General features: G+C 43.8%; 1 protein-coding gene across 10 annotated transcripts in view; it reads right to left on the reverse strand.

Annotated features, from left to right (window-relative positions):
* The window catches only part of RALGAPB (Ral GTPase activating protein non-catalytic subunit beta), a 233,060-nt gene that overhangs the window by 97,591 nt on the left and 116,650 nt on the right, over positions 1-18,819 (reverse strand). For 8 of the 10 annotated variants that reach the window (XM_059733294.1, XM_059733297.1, XM_059733289.1 and 5 more), the window contains 5 exons: positions 18,673-18,787; positions 17,777-17,924; positions 11,450-11,514; positions 11,105-11,237; positions 5,469-5,602 (listed from right to left, as the gene is read on the reverse strand). In XM_059733294.1, coding sequence (XP_059589277.1) covers positions 5,469-5,602; positions 11,105-11,237; positions 11,450-11,514; positions 17,777-17,924; positions 18,673-18,787 — 595 coding nt within the window. The remainder of the gene's footprint in view (positions 1-5,468; positions 5,603-11,104; positions 11,238-11,449; positions 11,515-17,776; positions 17,925-18,672; positions 18,788-18,819) is intronic. The other 2 variants (XM_059733290.1, XM_059733293.1) reach the window with 1 other exon arrangement.

Below are 18,819 nucleotides of genomic sequence, written 5' to 3' on the forward strand. Positions count from 1 at the left end.
GGGTGTGAGTGAGCAAGGGCTGTGCCAACACAGCCCTACTCACCCTGTGGCCACTAGGCCTACCATCATCGTTCATCACGTATACTGCCTCCGTCATGTCAAGCAGCCCATTGGCCCATGCCCACTTGGCCCCATTGCCTCTGCCACTGGCTTCACTGCAGCCAGTGCTTTCCCTGCCACAGGTTCCACCGCCACGGCTGGCTCTGTGGATCCAACTCATAAGACCCATGATCCAGATCTGGATGGATATACAGAGCAAGTGTAGGCACCCCTGCTGTAGACTATTCCAGTCTTACTGAAAAGCAGGCTGGAGAAAGGCTAATCTAATGCATGCCAAGCTATCCAATTCTTATAACTACTGCTCTTAAGTCATCAAGTTACAGCTCTTTCAGTGACATTCTGGTGATTATTTCCAGGCATTAGGATTATATTATTATTACTATTAACTGAATATCAAAGGCCTGGGAGCACCAAAGGCCACCAGGCTATGCTGTACATAGTTATAAAATGAGAAGCAGTTCCTCCCACAAAAGGTTTACATCTTAAAAGAGGAAATGAGGGGATGGTAATAAAAATATTAAGTCAAAATTACACTGGAGTTATACTAGATTACCATTTTTATAACTACATTTTGTGAGCACTTGAGAGGATAACATTTACCTCTTTCTCCACCCCAAAGGCATGTCTGCACAAGGAAACCAGTAGACCAATCCAAGAGCAGGATCTAGGAACAAGCTGGGCACATCCAGATGAGCACGCATGTGCCTCTTGCCCTATCTCAAACCCCTTTGAGAAGGGGCAAGAGGCACTTGCAGGAACAAAAAAAAATGTTCCCCACGCTGTTCCAAACTTGCAGCGCAGGGAGAAAATTAAACCCCTGGATATCCAAAGTTAAAAAAAAGCAAGGCAACCAGAGGCTGGATCCTCCGCAGAGACACTGGCTGCCAGAGCATCTCTATGGTTGGCCCCGTGCCCTGGTGCTGAACACGTGGCCAGCCAGGCAGTGCAGTACCAGGGCTCCAGTGCTGGTAAGGGATCAAGCAGGGCTGGAGAAGGGGGGAGGGGACTATGGGGGGGGGACACCCACCAGCCTGCCCACTCCCCCAGCCCCCCCTACCCAACCATGGGAGTGAAGAGGAAGTAAAAACGTACGCAGTGTAGTGGCTCACCATGACTTTAAGAAGAGTCAGTGATGAGGACTATGCTTAATGGGCACTACCACAGGTCTTATTTAGATGGGCTGCGCTACTGAGAATGTGGGGAGTGTTTGTGCCGTCCAACAGGAGACTGTAAATCATGGAACACCTGTGGTTCTACAAGGTCCTGAAAGAGTTCCGCACTTAGTACAGGCTGCAGAACAAAGGCCCTGCGACTATGTCCAATCACAGAAAGATACAGGAGGCATTCAGAAACAGAGACATGCTGTCATCTATGGAGCTGCTCCCCAGCAACAGCTGCCAAGCTGTGTGGGAGCGGATCTTTCACAAGAACCTACGAAAGGACCCAGAAACCTAAACTGGCTAATAGCCCATTGTGCACTCCCAATGAGGATGTGGAGACAGAGAAGGGCAGAGAGGGTGACCCAGCTGCCCCAGGGAAATCTGCCAAAGCACAAGAGAAACCATTCACCACCTCCTATTGCTCTGCCCATACGCCAGGGCAGTGTGGAAAAATGTAAATTGGCTCTGCGAAGCAGTGACAGGGGTTGTACTGATGACAAAAGAGGCAGCGCTGTACAGGCACCTGTCTAAACACCAGGGAACCCGAACAGCCCCCTTTGATCAGGTCATGTCCTGCATCAGAAGCACCCTGTGCAAGTCCAGGAACCTCCTGATGTGCAGTCACACAAAACTCAAGGAAGAAAACTGTGTTAAAATGCTACTGAGTGAACTCCAGTCCTACTACTGAAAATCAATAGGAGAGGATGGGGAGGAGGTGGCCAACTCCACCTGGCAAAGGGACCACTGACCCAGGCTCTTCAAAGACCCCCCCACCCTCAGGGGGAAGTGGACAGTGACAGCAAAGGAGACAATGAGTCTATCAGGTTGAGCGACAGTGAAGAGGACAGCTGCAATAGCAGCAGCAGCAGAACCACCTGCAACAGTGACAGCAAACAAACTGAAGGCTTAAAGCTCAGAACTGGAGTAAGAACCAAGGGATGGTATAAATGTAATAAGGAAAGGAATGTGGACGGGTGGGTGGGAGCATGGATACAATTATTATAATGAGTGCATGGGTGTGTGGATGTGAGTTTTTTGGGATGGGTACAAGGTTTTGAAAGGGGGTTACATTTTGTAAAGAATAGTATGCTATACGGTATATTTTTATAGCTATCTATGTATATATAGACATATTTTTCCCTCCAAAAAAAATAAAATTAAATTAAAAAAAAATCAGCATTTAGTCCAGCACATGCCATGTGCTTTATTGTCTTACTCAGCATTAGCTGCATTTAATCAACTTCACAGCTGGTTTTCATTGCTCAGCACATGATGCTTTTGGCAGCAGGTTAATGATAGACACCGTATTTCATGAGATTTCCTTGTCTGTGATTATAAAATGAAGGGCTTTGTCCCCATGCCAACTGGGGGGGGGGGAGGGGAAAAAAAACACACCTCATCTTGTGTTTGAGTCAATATGGTAAGTCACATGGCATGGCACTTCCAGCCATGTCTGGGTGGCATGGCAGGGAGCATGATTGTGCAGATCACACATCATATCCCATTTCATCTTTATCTGCATGCCTCAAGAGCCCTAAAATAATTTTAATACTAATTTTCATAGAAGCACAGATAAGCAGGGCTGGAAGAGACCTCCAGGGACCACCTAGTCCAACCCCCCTACCCTAAGACAGAACCATTGCTATACAACCATACCTATTCAAATCATCCCATACAAATCCACTGTCTATCCTATTAACAAAACTACAGTCAACCCTGACAAAAAAATCACAAGACATAGCATCCTAACCAGCTGCAGGTAAAGGAGGAGGACTAGGGTGGACAACATCCTGCTGGTGCACAGTTGCTCAAGAAATCTAAGGAAGAGGGCCATGCAAACCCCCCTCCCCCTCCCGCCCCCCCAGTCTGTACCAATCTGACCATGGGGTAAAATTTCTTTCTGATCCTAAATGTGGCAATCAGTCTGACCCTGAACAAAGGGCCAAGACCCTCTAGCCAGGAACCTCAGGGTTTTAACTCCCAGCAGCAGCACTGGCACACCCCAGCCAAAATCCCCAGCCTTGGCTGCAGCCAACACCCAATACCTCAGAGGAAGACTTAAAAAAACAAAACAACACAAGCTCACCCTGACAGGTAGCACCAAGAGGTGGAAAAAAATTCCATCCCATCCCCATGTGGCAACCAGAAAAGCCAAGAAGCTTGGGAAATACCCTTAGTAGAGCACAGACATAGCTACTACTAGAACAGCCTGTCCAACCTCTTGAACACCACCAATGATGAAGAGTTCACACCTTCTTTAAGCAATCTATTCTATTGCTTCCCTGTCCTAACAGAGAACTTTTTCCTGATATCTAATCTAAGCCTACTTTCCTGCAACTTCAAGCCATTAGTCTATGTCCTGCTCTCTGCAGCAAGTGAGAAAAGGTGTTCTTGCCTTTTCTTTATGGCAGCCCATCAGGTATTTGAAGATTGCTATTGTGTCCCCTCTTAAGCACCTTTTCTACAAGCAGAACATGCTTATTTCCTTCAACCTTTCCTCTTATGATTTGCCTTCCAAGGCCTTTATCATTTTTGTCACCTCAATTTCTCCATGTCCTTTTTAAAATATGGAGCTGAAAACTTGACACAACACACTCTAGATGAAGTTGTATCTAGAGGTGCAGCAATACATTGGTCCATATCCTATCAGCACTGATAAAAGGAAAATTGACATTATCGGCAATCAGATTTTTTTGGCTGATGTGGCCAATAATGTCGCCAATAAATGCATATGCACAGCTGCAGCAATCGCACAGCCAGCCCAGCAGCCTGGAGAGCAGCTAGTAAGTCCTTTGGGGGAGAAGAAAAGGGGCATGGGGGGGAGGGGCAGATTGAGGCTCCTGTGGCAAGGGAGACAGTGGGGCTGGAGCTAAGGTAGGTACTGCCCAGCTGGGGTGGACCGGGACATGGTATTGGCCAAAATGACTTATTAATAATCGGCCATCAGTGTCAGACCAAAAAATCTTTATCGGTGCACCCCTAGTTGTATCACTGCTGATTAGACAGGCCTCATCTCTTCCCATGTCTTGCACCCAATGCTTCTATTGATGCATCCCAAAACTGCATTTGTCTTTGGTGCAGCTGCACCATGCTGCAGACTCATGTTGAGTCTATGATATCCCAAGACTCCCAGATCTTTTTTCATAGTACTGCCATCCAGCTAGGTATAACCCATTGTATAACTGTATTTTTTAAAGTTCTGAGTGTGGCATCATGCAACAATTCAGTGAATTTATTATAAAAGATGTCCAAAGGTTCCATAAGGTTGCCAGGATACAGCCTGACATAGCCCATAAACTGTTTTTTTTATTTTGGGGAATTTCTAGAAGGAAAGATATTTTTTATCCAATAACTTGATTTCTACAAGGGTTTCTCATATGTATAATCCTGCCAGAAGACAATGAGATGAAAGAATATTGTTCTAGTTATCTGTTAGGCAGGTCTCTACCAGTTTTTTAATTAGAGTGAATGGCTGCACAGTGTTAACATTCAGGTAAGTGGAAAGGGCAGGAGATGCAGACCATTAGCTCTAGACCACAGCCATCCAACTGGTGCTCTGAGGGCTGCATGCAGCCTGTAAGGCATTGATCTGCAGCCCCTGCAGTACCACCTGGTCACCCCTCCCCAAACCACTGCTCTCTCCCATTGGTTTCCAGGCTCCCCCTCCCTCCTCCACAGCTTCTGCTTTCTGCTCCCGCCCAAGGAGGCAGTGTAGCATAGCCTACAGCACCAAATAAGCCTGCTGGTATGGTGCAGTGGGGGAGTATGCAGTCAAGAAGCTGAGGTGCGGGCCACCTGCATGTGCAGCACAACAGTAGAGGGGGAAAGGGGGAAGGGATGCAGCCTAGCAGCCCATGGCTTGTGCTAATGCAGTGTGCAGGCTGTGGTTCCTTTGAAGCTGAACAGCAGAATACAATGTTTGAGTAGAAAAATAAATCTTCTTTTTCATGTTTATGTTCTCAGTCGAGGAAATGACTGTTTCCAAGGTGGGAGGGAAAGGAAGCAAGTGGGGCAAGGATCTTCAAAATTAATTCACTATCCTGGTAAGCTTTCCAGCCTACAAGTCGCAGTAAAAGTCTTTTAAACTACAATTTCCACTTAAAAACCTGAATGTGTAATTCTTCAGCCCACAAAAATCACACCAGGAGTAGTGACAGAATATCCTTCTCATATCAAATAAATGATAGCTCTGCTTCCCTCTGCAGGACATACAGTAACTAGATTAATTCTTGAAAATTCAGGTCTCACCTTTGCCAATCCAGAAAGAAGTTCTAATGCAGCTAGCGAAATACTCATGTCTTGCCTCCACTGTGAGTTGAGTCTTTGGGTTACAAGATGAATACTGCGAATCAGTAGTCCAGCAGCTGTATCTGTATTAAGAGCTAGGATATAACCCCAATACCATATACCACAGGGAAGGAAAACAACTAAGCATTAGTAACAATAAGCAAAGCAATCAATAAGGCACAAGCCAAGCAGCCACAATGAGCACAGAAAATAAAACTGACATACATTGCAGAAGCTATACATTTAGCACATTTCACATGGGTTAAGCATTTGACATAGAACTCCTGCACATTATACACCTAAATTAGACTAGCTTCTAGTATCTTTGTGAATATACACACACATTTTATTGACATTGTAATTTAAATGTTGTTAGAATAATTAATCTAAAACTATTTTAAGTTGCCATACCTTAACAACTACATTTAAAGGATAAAACCAAACTTTTGCTATAATATTTATGCTTTCGTGAGAGCCCATAGTTAGGGTGACCATATACTCCATTTTGTTCAGGACAGTCATTTTAAATGCTTGTCTAGTCATCCCATTAGTTTACTCAAATAACTGTTTTTGTCTTATTTTCAAAAGTTTCCATTTCAAAAGTGACAAAAGCAAAGCTCTCCATCCAAGCTATTCAACACGGTCATGCGGCCCTGCTCTCCCAGGCACTCTGAGATAAGAGCTCAGAGTGCCAAATGTGCCAAAGAACAGAGGAGGGAAGTGGAATGTGCCATTTTGAGACTCAGGAAATACAGTCCCCATATTTATAGTTCCAGAATAAACACAGCAAATCTCAGCATTAATATATAAATGATAAATAAATAGAGGTCCAATCAAAATACAAATGCTGAAAATTTCCTATAGCATTTCACAAAGATAATTTTTTTCTCAAGATCTAAAGTTAAAGACTAGAGGAAAAAGATGCAATTATTTTAGACTTTTTTTACACCTCTGGCTTGAAATTAAACAGGAAACATGTCTTCAGTATCTGTCATCTTACTGATCTCATATTTGAAGGTCATTATATATTGATTTTCTAAAACCAGAGTAGGAGGAATCTTAATTAAGATTGAAATCAGACATTTAAAACCCACACTTTTAACAAGGTGTTCTTTGTTAACTAGCAGCATAACTCAAATACCAGTTACAGAAAAAGACTGAAAACAGTCCATCTTGATTCTTCAGAACTTTTCTTTTCTAACGCCTAATGGAAACAGGGAAACTACTTTTAGGGATTTCCCAAATTAGGTTTCTATTCTGTGCCTGGAGAAAACTAAAAATCCAATACATGTGAGCAGTTCTAAAATGTTTTTGGCTAAAACACTAAGAAACTCGAGCCTTTCGTGAAAGGTTACTTTGAACCCAAGAAATAGATATTTTACATAAGATTTGTCAGAAACACTTCTCAGTGCAAAATCATGCCAATTAAATATGCATATAAAAATGCGCTGAAAAAACAGTGTTACTCTCTTAAGTGAGGCTTTTCAGACAAACTCAAATCCTGAAGGGACAGAGTTAAACTGCATGTGAAATCTGAGAACACACAGATTACACCCAGGGTTGCTGGTTGTAGTCATGTTGGTCTAGGGACATAGGCAGGCAAGGCTTTTTGGGTAGATGCGATATCTTTTATTAGACCAACTAAATAGTTGGAAAGGTTCTTTGAAAGTTTTTGGGCACAAACGTCCTTCTCCAGGCAGATGTTTGTGCCTGAAAGCTTGCAAAGAACCTTTTTCCAACTATTTAGTTGGTCTAATAAAAGATATCACATCTACCCAAAGAACCTTGCCAGATTATTCCCACCCATTAATCCCTTTGAAGGGGGGGGGAGAGGGAAACCTTTAAAGCTAATAATTGGAGACAATTCCTAGAACTAGATGTGCACCGATACATCGGTCCAATATTGGATTGGCACCGATATAAAGAAAATTGACTATATCGGAAATTGCCCTAATGTGGCCGATAAACGCCCATGCGTGTGAGCAACCAAAGGGCAGCATGTAGGCAGCAAGGAGCACAGCCGAACAGCTTGGAGAGCTGCATCCAGCTGGTAAGTCTGTTGTGGTGGAAGGACAGGGGGGAAGAGAAGAGGGATGTGGGGGGGCAGATTAATGGCCCCCACAGTGAGGGAGAAGTGGAGCTGGGGCAGGTGCTGCCCAGCCAGAGTGGGGCAGGCACGGGATGGAGCCGCTGCTCGTCCAGGGGGCTCAGGGAGTGGGGGAGGTGGCTCCCCACTGCTGCACGCCACTGGTCCGGGAACAGCTTGTCTGCTCATCTGGCAGCTCCCGCTGCTGCTCCTGCCACTCATCTGGGAGGTCAGAGGGGGTGGGGCAGGTGTGTGCCCCCAGATCTGCATGAAGCAGACTGGGCAGGCTATAGCTGCGGGCTGGGGCCGGGGCCAGGGACCGTGCTGCACTGCTCTTGGAGTAGGCGTCAATGGTGCTGGGAGGGGGCTATTGGGGGGGGGGGGAGCACTGCAGCCACCTCAAGTTTCGCTGTAGTCCCACCCCCCCCGTAGCCCTCTCCCAGCACTGCCAGTGCCCACTCCAAGTACAACACAGTGCAGCACAGCCTCTGGCCCCAGCCTGCAGCTGAAGCCCGCACAGCCCAACCTGCGCAGATCCAGGAGCACCCCTCCCCACCCTCCCAGACGAATGGCTGGAGCAGCAGTGGGAGCCGCCGGACTAGCAGATAAGCCTCCAGATGAGCCACTCCTGGACCAGTAGCATGCAGCAACAGGAGCCACCCCCCTCCCCAAACGAGACATGGCTCCATCCCATACCCACCCTGTCCTGACAGGGCAGCGCCTACCCCAGCCCCACTCCTCCCTCACCATGGGGGGCGTTGATCTGTCCACCCCATGCCCCTTCCCTCCCCCCTCCTCTTTCACCACAACGGACTTACCAGCTGGATGCAGCTGTATCAGCAATTGGATCAGTACCAGCCGATAGGCCTCCTTAAAAATTGGCTATTCATATCGGCCTGCAGAATCTCTATTGGTGCACCCCTACTTCGAATCTACATCTCCAATAAAAAGTGCAACAAAGTGGTCTGTTTTCAGATACTCTAGCAAATATTGACTAAAATCACCAAAGACCAACAAATAGATAGAAATGAGAATCTAGGGGCATGGACACACCTAAAAATCTTAGATCAGTTTAAACACTGTGTAAACCCAAAGAGGATAGACCTACAAACCTATTTAACTGGCTTACAGCCACCTGAAATGGTTCAAAAGTGTACCTAGAAAATCAAGTACTGTTTTAAACCAGTTCACTATGAACCAATTCAGTGTATGGATACTAAGCATTCCATGACATAAGTCTGGTTGATCATCTAGGCATCCCATCCTGAATCACTCCTCGTTCCCGCCCCCATGCCCCAAGCAGTCCCCTTCCCCAGCACCCTTCAACCCAGACCCAAGACAGGCAAGCACACTGCAGACTTTGGCCAATTGCAGGCTGTTGAACTTTACTGAACTCATGTTTAGGAGACAAAGGAAAACAGAAAAGTGAAAATTCCCTCAGCTACAGTGCAACATGCTGGCCTTGCCCGCCTGTTCAGGGCTAAACCCCCGCCTCACTTGTTTGCCATGCCTTGATGAAAATAAGTATGAACAATGTTACCAAAGCGGGAGGCTGCCCACTGCTCGCCCTCCTGATGACAAGGGCCTTACTGCACACTCCAACCTTCCCTTACACGTGTCCAATGCCCTGCAGACGGCATCTAAGTTCTATCTAGTATTTCTACATTCACACATACAGTAATTTACATTGTTGCATCTAGTAATTCTGTATTCCCTCATTTCAGTATTCTGCATTCTCTCACTAGGTAACTGTGTCACATCCAGTAATTCTGTACTTTCACATTCCATATTTCTGTAATCTCTCCAAGTACTTCTACCCCCTCACCAGGGCCATTCATTTCTACAGCCCCTCAACTGGGCCACTTCAAACAAGCCACCTCACTAAGCTGCTCTACACTCTGGCCCCTCACTGGGCTGCTTCACTCACTCCAGGTCTTGCACCCTGTGGAGCTCAGGTGGCTAACGCCATACCTGGCCCCCTACACTAGGGTCTCACCCATTGTGGTTCAGGTGGCTAACACTGTGCCTGTCCCCCACTACAATGGGATCTCTCCCCTCAAGTTAACACCGTGCCTGGCCTCCACTACACAGGGCTCAGGTGTCCCTCACCGGGCTTGCCTGGCCCTGCTCCCTTCCAGTGTTGTAACCTGCCAGCAGGTGGGGGCTGGGATTTTCAGGTGCCCCTCCTCGCCTTTCATCAGGGAGGTAATTGGCCTTGCATTTCTTAGGGATTCCCCCACCACAGGGAGTCCCACCAGGCCACCCTTCCCCAGCAGGGTACACTTTTAGGTCATACTCAGAACCAGGAGCCTCCAGCCAATCCCCACAGCTCCTGCCCTTACCTCCAAGGTATTCCTGGAGCTGGAGCTCAGCAGGGAGATGTTTCTTCCCCACTGGCTGGTCTCTAACTGCTCTCTCTGGCTGGCTGGCCTTTGAGAATGACCACGGCTGCCTGCTTCCAACCCTTAAAGCGGCAGGCCACATACAAAGATGCCCTGCCACATACAGGTTACCCATCCTGTAGAACCCCCAAAGCATGGGTGCAAGTGCTCTCCATGCCATTCACTCATTGCAAGACATGCTGGACTGGGTGCTCATTCACACCCCACTGGTGTTAGAACCACAACACTTCGTAGACAACTATGAAGTGGTTCCTAATCAGTGATATTTGAGACTGATTCAATTGTTATGTATGTCTGCATCTATATGTCTCTCAGTTGTGAGCCGATTTCCAATCAGCATCATTTTGGAATGGTTGTGTGTGTCCACACCCAAAGATTTCACTAAACTCTGTTGAATCATTACACGCAGATTTTATTACAAGGACTAACCCCCCCCCCCCCCCCCCAAAAAAAATACATGCAAAATACAAACTAAAACAAACTGAAGTCAAAATATAAAATTATAATACATTACATCCAGCAGTTTAACTAGCATATATCCTACTTTATAGGACTATATTTAATCCTTTAAACAAAAATCCCCCAAGTGCACTGAAAACTCTGATCTAGGAAGGGCAGCTATTCAGGGCAGCTGATCCAGAGACAGAACTGGGAAGTTTTGCTCCCTAGGTGATAGCCAGGATAATAGTGCTGGTCAGGTCACTGGTGGTGCCAGCTGCCATTTCTGTGCCTCACCCCCACCTCTGTACCTCATCTGCACACCAAGTTATGCTACCAAGCTGTAGATTGTCACACCTGCATCAAAATTAATGGGGATATGACAATTTACATCAGCTGAAGATCTGCCCCACTGCTGGCAGATCTTTCAGAGATTTTAAATCAGATTCTAATTCAACTATTTCCTTTCCCTTTCTTATCAGCTTTCAAGCTCGTTTTATTGTTAAAAGCATACTAACCAAAGGCTCCAGTAACAGCATTCAGGTTTACCACAAAACTCCAGATAAAAGGAACTAACTGCATTATCCACCCTCTAGTTGAATATATCCACACAAATTCAAACATTTAAAGATCTAATGGCAAGCTCTTAAATAAAAAATCTAATTCCTTACCATAATCTCGTAGAAGAGCTTGTGCTGGTCTCTCACTATCTGGCGTTGTAGGCTCAGTACTTCCTCCACTTGTTGTACTAATGCCACTGTTAGTGCGACTGTGGCTTTTCAAGAGGCTATTTTCTCCACCATTCTGTAATTTGAAAAAGTTTACATGAAGGCAGAGACTTCACAGTCTTTAGAAACTTTAGTATCTTCAACACATTTAAAAACATCCTCAGAAGATACACTGGAAGAATAAGAAGGTCAAATCTAATGAAAACAAGTTAGAAAACTTAGAAATATAGGTATAAGTAATACATTTTCTAAAAAAAGTGTTAATAGCTTTATCATAAAACATTTTACCGTTTCCAGCTGACAGCTAATGGCTTCTAAGAGTGCTGAATCTTGAACAATATTTAACATTGCACCTACAACATTAAAACAGTAAGAATTTACACTTCATATGCAACACAGGCAGTATTTGTCTTACTAAAAGCTGTAAAAATGTGTCAATATTTCACTTTTAAATTCAACCTATCTAGGGTTCTATAACACCCATAGGAATTTCATTCAGATTCTAAAATTCAACATAGGTGGCAGACCAAATGAAATGGTGCTTTTAGTCTAAAGCTACATTTTTATCAGAGTCATTTAAATGGGGCTGAACATTTAAAACATTTGATTTAAATGGAGCTTTCACTAGTATATGTAGAGCGCCTAGCACAATGGGGCCCTGACCTCAGTGGATTCCACTAAGAGCTAGAACCATACTACTGAGAGGCAAATATAACTGTTTTCAGGCATCCTATTGCACTGTTAGTGTAGACAATATCTGGACAGAAGATAAAAATACTTGTTAATGCCTGATAGATAGATAGATAGATAGATTAGATAGATAGATTTTTAAGGAAGATGGAACATTAGTTTTGTTTAACTGTGTTATTTATAAATATGATAATGCACCTTGTGAAACTGTATTCTCATTCAAGTTTTCTTGGATATGAACACTATACAGAATAAAAAAGGTAAACTCATTTATGAAAGCTGGCAAGAATGGTTGGTTGTGTTAAGACCAGTCTGAAAGATCTTAACCAAATATAATAAAGGAAGTGAATGTTAGAATGTTAAAAAAGTGATCACAAAACTAATTTGAGAGATGTTTAAAACTGAAGGAGTTCAGAAAACTACAAAGGTGATGAAAGAAATTAAAAACTTGAGTACAGAGCAGTTAAAATTCAACTTGTAAGTGAGCTAGAGAGGAGCACAAGTCTGTATTATCTCTCTCTCTCTCAACATAAAGGGACAACTATTGGCAGCATAAAGGGATATATGCTAGGATTTTATTTTAAACTTAACTTCCTCAGACAAAATGAAAAGGAATTGTTTAATTACTGGTGCATAATCCCACAGTTTCTCTGGTTGCACAATTCTCTGCCTTCTGATTGACTGAATCTATTTTAGATGATTCACTTTACAATTACTTCTGTATAGACATCAAGGGTGTAAATACACTAATATTCCCCTGTTGTAGCCAACCCCTACACTAATTCTTCTGTTCCAGCTAGCTCCAGAACTCATACTTTTAAGTCATGCCAGCAAACTTGACTGTCTCAACCACTCAAAGGAAACTTTGAAAAGTGTCACATGCGTTTCCCTGCTTCCTCATCCATCCACCCTCATCTTTTCCTTCTCACGTATACAAGACAACAAAATTCTTATTCCTTCAGAAAATTAACAGTCTTCCTTCCCCATCTAATTCTGAAGAAATCAACAAGAAAATATTCCTGTAACTATTTTTGAAGAATATTTCTTCCCTGAAGGAATGGAAGAAACAAAGAGGGAAAATAAAGATGCTGCGAAAAGAATACTAGTATGGGAAAGGGCAGTTAAGTATTTTTGTCCTTTAATAATATGCATATTGTCCTTCAGCAGTTATGGTAGTGTTAGAGTGATGTTGTGACCATAACAGTCCAGGACATATGCAAAGTGAATTTTTGAGGGTGATATTCTTTACTAGACCTAACTGCATGGTTGGGCTAGACTTAGATAAGCTTTCAAATGCAGAGAATTCATCTTCAAGTCTTAGAAAAAAGCAGGCACAGCAAAAACTAAAAACAATCTTCAGGACTGTGAAACTGGGGAAGAGAGATTCTCAGAAAATATGCAACAGGCCATCCAAATAACCTGTTACAATACAAAAAGACCCCCCTCACCCAAACCCATGACGACATCCCTGGTGGTCACTTTCCATACCATACCTGAATGAGTAAAAAGAACCATCAAACAATTGCAGCCTATACTCAAAAAAGATTAGATCTTGAGACATATTCCCACCCTTCCTCAACGCTAGATTTCAAACAACCCTGTAACCTTGCCCAACTCATCAGAAGCAAACTCCTTGTTGACCAACAGGCATCAAATAGGACATAGCCTTGGTTTAACAACAGATTCAAAAGCTGTCAACACCTCCCCACACCAAACCCATTGAGATCTGTGGTTCCTACACCTATATACCCCAAAACAGGTATAATTTAGGGGTGCACCAATAAAGAGTTATTTTGGCTGAAACCAATGGCTGATTATTAACCAGCCATATGGCCAATGCCGATCCAATAGTTGATATGCAGCTCAGCAGCTTGGACAGCAGCATCAGGCCAGTAAGTCTGTTGGGGGGGGGGGGGGGGGAAACAAATCGAGGCCCCCAGGGTGAAGGAGTGGGGTTAGGGCAGGGATAGGTACTGCCCAGCTGGGGCAAGGTGGGGTGCAGGATGGAGCCATGGGCCACTCATCTGGGTGGCCCCCCGCCACTGCAAGCACCCCTGGGGAAGGCATTGGGGGCACGTGTCCTCCAGATTTGTACGCAGGATGAGAGCAGGCTGCCCACTGTGGGCGTAGGGCTAAGTGCTACGCCAGCCTCTTCCCAGCAGGGGTGCTGGGCTGGAGCGGGCCATAACAACACTGGGAGGGGTGGCTATGGGGTTGGCTTCAGCTGCCCCAAAATTCCCCATAGCCCTCCGCCCAGTGTGGCTGCTGCCCATTCCACTACCAGTGCAGCTCTGGTCCAGCCCCGCCGCCACCAGAAAGAGACTAGCACAGCCCCTGGCCCAAAGCCCACAGTGGGCAGCCTGCCCTTGCCCTGTGCACAAATCCAAGGCACATGCTTCCCTTGCGGCTGTGTGCAGTAGCAGGGAGCTGCCCCTCCCCCCCCCCCGGATGAGTCGCCCCCAGCTCCACCCCACACGCGCGCTAGCTGGGCAGTGCCTACTCCAGCTCCACTCCCTCCCTCACCATGGGTGCCTCAACCTGCCCTCCCATGATCCTTCCCCTCTCCCACGCTCCTTCCCACCCAAAGACTTACCAGCTGGATGCAGGTCTCCAAGCTGCAAGGCTTCATTCCTGGCTGCATGCAGGCTGCAGCTGCATGCATACATGCGGCATTTATCAGTGACATGATCAGCTACACTGGCCAAAAGAAGCTGATTGCCAATAATGTCAATTTTCCTTTTATTGGTGCTGATCCAATACAGACGGCTATATCAGTGCAACTCTAGTATAATCTCATTCAAGTGAGCCAAATGCTCTCATGCAAACTATGCAAGTGAAACAAGATCAGTGATTCTCAAACAGGGTGCCAGGCTGTTGATAGATCCTTTGAAGAGATAAGCAAGATGTGAGGAGGTAAGCAAGTGCAGGCTCAAGCTTGTCCCTGCTTGGCCAATCCCTCACCCCCACTGCCAGGCCCCTCTGCAAGAAGTAAGCTCTGTAATATACAAATTAGCTTTTGATATTAAATGCCACTCCATTGAAAAAAGTTGTGGAGGGGTGTTTCGAGTCCAAAAAAGTTGAAAACACTGATCTAGACTAAAATTATGTATGCAAAAGAAATTAACATAGGAAAAATATTAAGAGGCACACACTAAAACATGTAGGAGGATGCCTTTTACAGAATAACCACTCAACCACTAATTAACATATCCTTTCTTTTGTGATGTGCTTGGCTGCTGGTTAGCTCTGAGGATTTTTGGTTTTGTTTTTTTTTAATATTTCACAACCCTGAGGGCTATTTTTGCTGTGTCTTTTTCCTTAGACCTGAAAAAGAATGCACTGCATTCAAAACCTTTTCTAAGTCTACCTCAAATGTACAGTTGGAGCAATAAAAGAAATCATGCAGAAAACCTTTGCCTTTAAGTAGTTTTTTTACTCCAGCTCTCTTTTTCCATTTACCATTTTAAACTTGTCTCCTACTAATTTACACAGGGCCCCCCTAGTTCTAGTATTGTTGGCTTGATGAATAACAGTTGTGTATTCACTTTGTCCACACCCTTCATGATATTATAGACTGATATCACTTCCCTCTCAGCCTTCCTCTTTCCAAACTGAAGAGTCCTAGCCTTTTTAGGCTCTCCTGGTATGGCAACTTCCACATGCCCCTAATCATTCTGGTTGCTCTCCACTGTACCTTTTCCAATTCTATTGCATCCTTTTTTGAAATGCAGAGGCTAGAACTGCAAAGAGTATTCGAGAAGTTAGCACCCCATGGATTTGTATAATGGCATGATGAAAACATTTTGTTTTCAATTCTCTTAATGATGACCAGCATTTTATTGGCTTTTATGGTCATCACTATGCACTGAGCTGATGTTTTTAGAGAACTATCTGCAGGAATCTAAGGTCTCTCCTGAGTCATAATAGCTAGTTCAGAACCCAACATTGTGTATATATAGTTGAGGATATTATTCCCCACATGCTCTACTTAGCACTTATCAACATTTAAGTTCCTTTGTCAGCTTTCTGTCCACTCATTTAGCTTAGTAAGATCTGCACTTCTTCTCCATCAGCTTAGCATTTGACTACCCAGAAATTTCACTATACATCCCCAGGTCATTGATGAAAATGTTGAACAAAGTGGAGTACAGCTCAGATCCCTGTATGACTCTATTTCTGACCTCTCTTCAGCCTGCAAAGTGATCAATTAGCCCTACCCTTTGCTTCCTATCTTTTAACCAGTTCTCAGTCCACAAAAGAACCTTTCCTCTGATTCCATGGCAACAGAATTTTTTTTAAAGGCCTTTGATGAGGAATCTTGTAGAAAATAGATTGGGATTTTCAAAAAGTTGTGTCAACTGGATCCCCTTTGTTCCCATGCTTAACACAATCAAAGAACTCCAGCAGATTGGTGAGGCAGTGTTTCCCTTCACAAAAACCATGTTGACACTTTTCCAGCAGATGAAGCCTGTCTATGTGACTGCTAATTTTATTCTTCATTATGGATTCTACCAAGTTGCCAGGCACAAAATAGATTTCATACTATTCCCAGCAGTCCTGAAATGTCACCTTTTGAGTTCTTTCAGAACTCTCAGATGAACACCACCCAGCCCTGGGGAACAGATGAAAGGTAAACTATTTATTGAGAGCTAAACTGTGTGTGTAGACACACACACATTTATTGATAGACTAGAGTGGGAAAAGAGCATATACAGTGGGAGCCCTTTTAAAATAACTTTTCAAAACTGTTAATTTCTAACTGGTATGAGACCAGACAACAACTGCGCATTAGAGTGAATGCACACCTGAAATCCATCAAAGACAGAAACACCCAATTACCGGTGGGGGCACATTTCTCACAGGAGGGCCACTCTTTCTCCAATCTCTCAGTCCTGATCCTCAAGGGAAATTTACACAACACATCCCAGAGACGAGCCTATGAGCTCCATTTCATCAACCTGCTGGATACTAGAGATCAGGGACTAAACATAGACATTGGATTTTTGATACATTACAATCTGCCTGGCACCTGACTCCCCAGCCCAGCCCAGCCCAGCCCAGCCCCTGGCCTGTTTACTTTTCATTCCATCCAGGAAGAGCACGCAGCAACTGCTGCAGCGTCCTTAGCCTGACGAAGGGTTTTTGAACCCGAAAGCTTGCTTAATAACTATTCTCCAACCATTTGGGTTGGTCTAATAAAAGATATCAAATTCACCCAAGGAACCTTGTCTGCCTATATCCTTAGACCAACACAGCTACAATCTAAACCCCTGTAACTGGTATGAGTGAACTAGAAGAGAATAATACAATGTTGCAAACCCCCTTCTATTTTAACACAGCTTCATCCATGGTTAAAGTTGGAGGGGTTTTGCTACACTTAAATGTTGTCAGTTCTCTCACACAACAAGAAGAGTACAATCACTGCCACACTTCTGAAATACCCCCTTACAAAGGTTTGGGAAATGTATGCATTTCTACACCCACAGACAGATCCACAATCTGTCAAATTGTGATGGAAGGTTTAGCTCCTGGGATATTTAAAATTTCACTGAACAAATGGGTACACAAGTAAGGCATTCAACAATCCTGCATTAGCAGGGACAGGAACCAAATGATTTAATTGATCTTCTCCATCTCTGACCTCCAAGGACATGAATCCCCATCTAATAAACAGGCAGAATACTATTTCCCTAACAAATATATAAAGGCATTTTAGGTATCTGTCTGAATGTTTCCATGATAAAATGCATTATAAATACACTTTTTTACATAAAATTTCTGCTTTTGCTTGCAGAGTAACAGGCAAATTATAAGTGATCACTGGGGGTTTGTACATATTCTGTTGTACAACACTGAAAATGTTAACACTGAGCTTGAGAAAGATTTTTTAAAGCCTTTTATAAATTAAATATAAAAAAAGATAACCTAGTATCATCTGGGTGTTGTTGGGATCTGTTTCAGTTTGCAAAGCCCCTATTAAAATATTCACAAGCCTCAACTTCAAGGAAAGGAAGGTTACAGGTCTGTCATAAGAAGAGCTCTCATCATTGCTGAACTTTCCTTCCAGGACAACCTGAGGAAAGAACACATTTAATTTAATATCACTGGGTGCCGACATGGATATCAGCATTTAGATCACCAGCATCTGTATGATTCATTTTACAGTTAAAGTCATTTAATTAAATCCCAGCACAAATATCTGTAATTGTCCCATATTTTCTTTTAAAAGAAGAACATGATAAGAGAATGTCATGGCCAAACAGAGCAGATAGCCTTGGTACAATATTAACAAGAATACAAATGTCAGACAGAAGTAATATTCTCTTGCCACAGGAAAAAAAAAAAAACTTGGAAGACTTCTAACTTATCCAAATCTCAGAACTTGATAAACTTTGCTCCCTAAACTCTACCATCTTAAGAGTTACACTTAATAATCAGAGAAATAAAATGCATTTCTTCTCTCTCTCCCCAAGTTTACAGCCTCTATTGCCAAATTTTCCCTAGTCTAAGAGAGGTTCCCCTTGGAATCTCTAGCAAGGCTGTCTATATATTAGCCAAGGAAAACAACTGTAGAGCAAAACATGTTATCTGCTTTCACTTTTCACACGGCCCATGAAGAGTTAAGCATGCTACCACAACATTATCAGTCTCAGCAGCAAGATCAAACCCAGACCCTCTTCTACAGTGGTTTAGAAGACTAACCACAGGGTCAAGAGGCCAACTCTGCAACTTCACTTGTAACACTGTTAATTTTTTTTCCTGAAAGAGTGGATATATATAAAATGTGAAATAACAGAGAAAACAAACCTCTTAATTATTACCTCAGATTTTACAATCCCAAAATGATGAGGGAGGGGCAACAAGGACAGCAAGATATTAATAGAAGCTCTTCTTAGTTCTATAGGGTTTATGTAGTTTTTAAACTTGGAGAGCTCTCTGCAAATAAGAGTTAGAAAGTTAATCAACTT

Source organism: Alligator mississippiensis, chromosome 9 (genome assembly GCF_030867095.1).
Source record: "Alligator mississippiensis isolate rAllMis1 chromosome 9, rAllMis1, whole genome shotgun sequence".
Lineage (NCBI taxonomy): Eukaryota > Metazoa > Chordata > Crocodylia > Alligatoridae > Alligator > Alligator mississippiensis.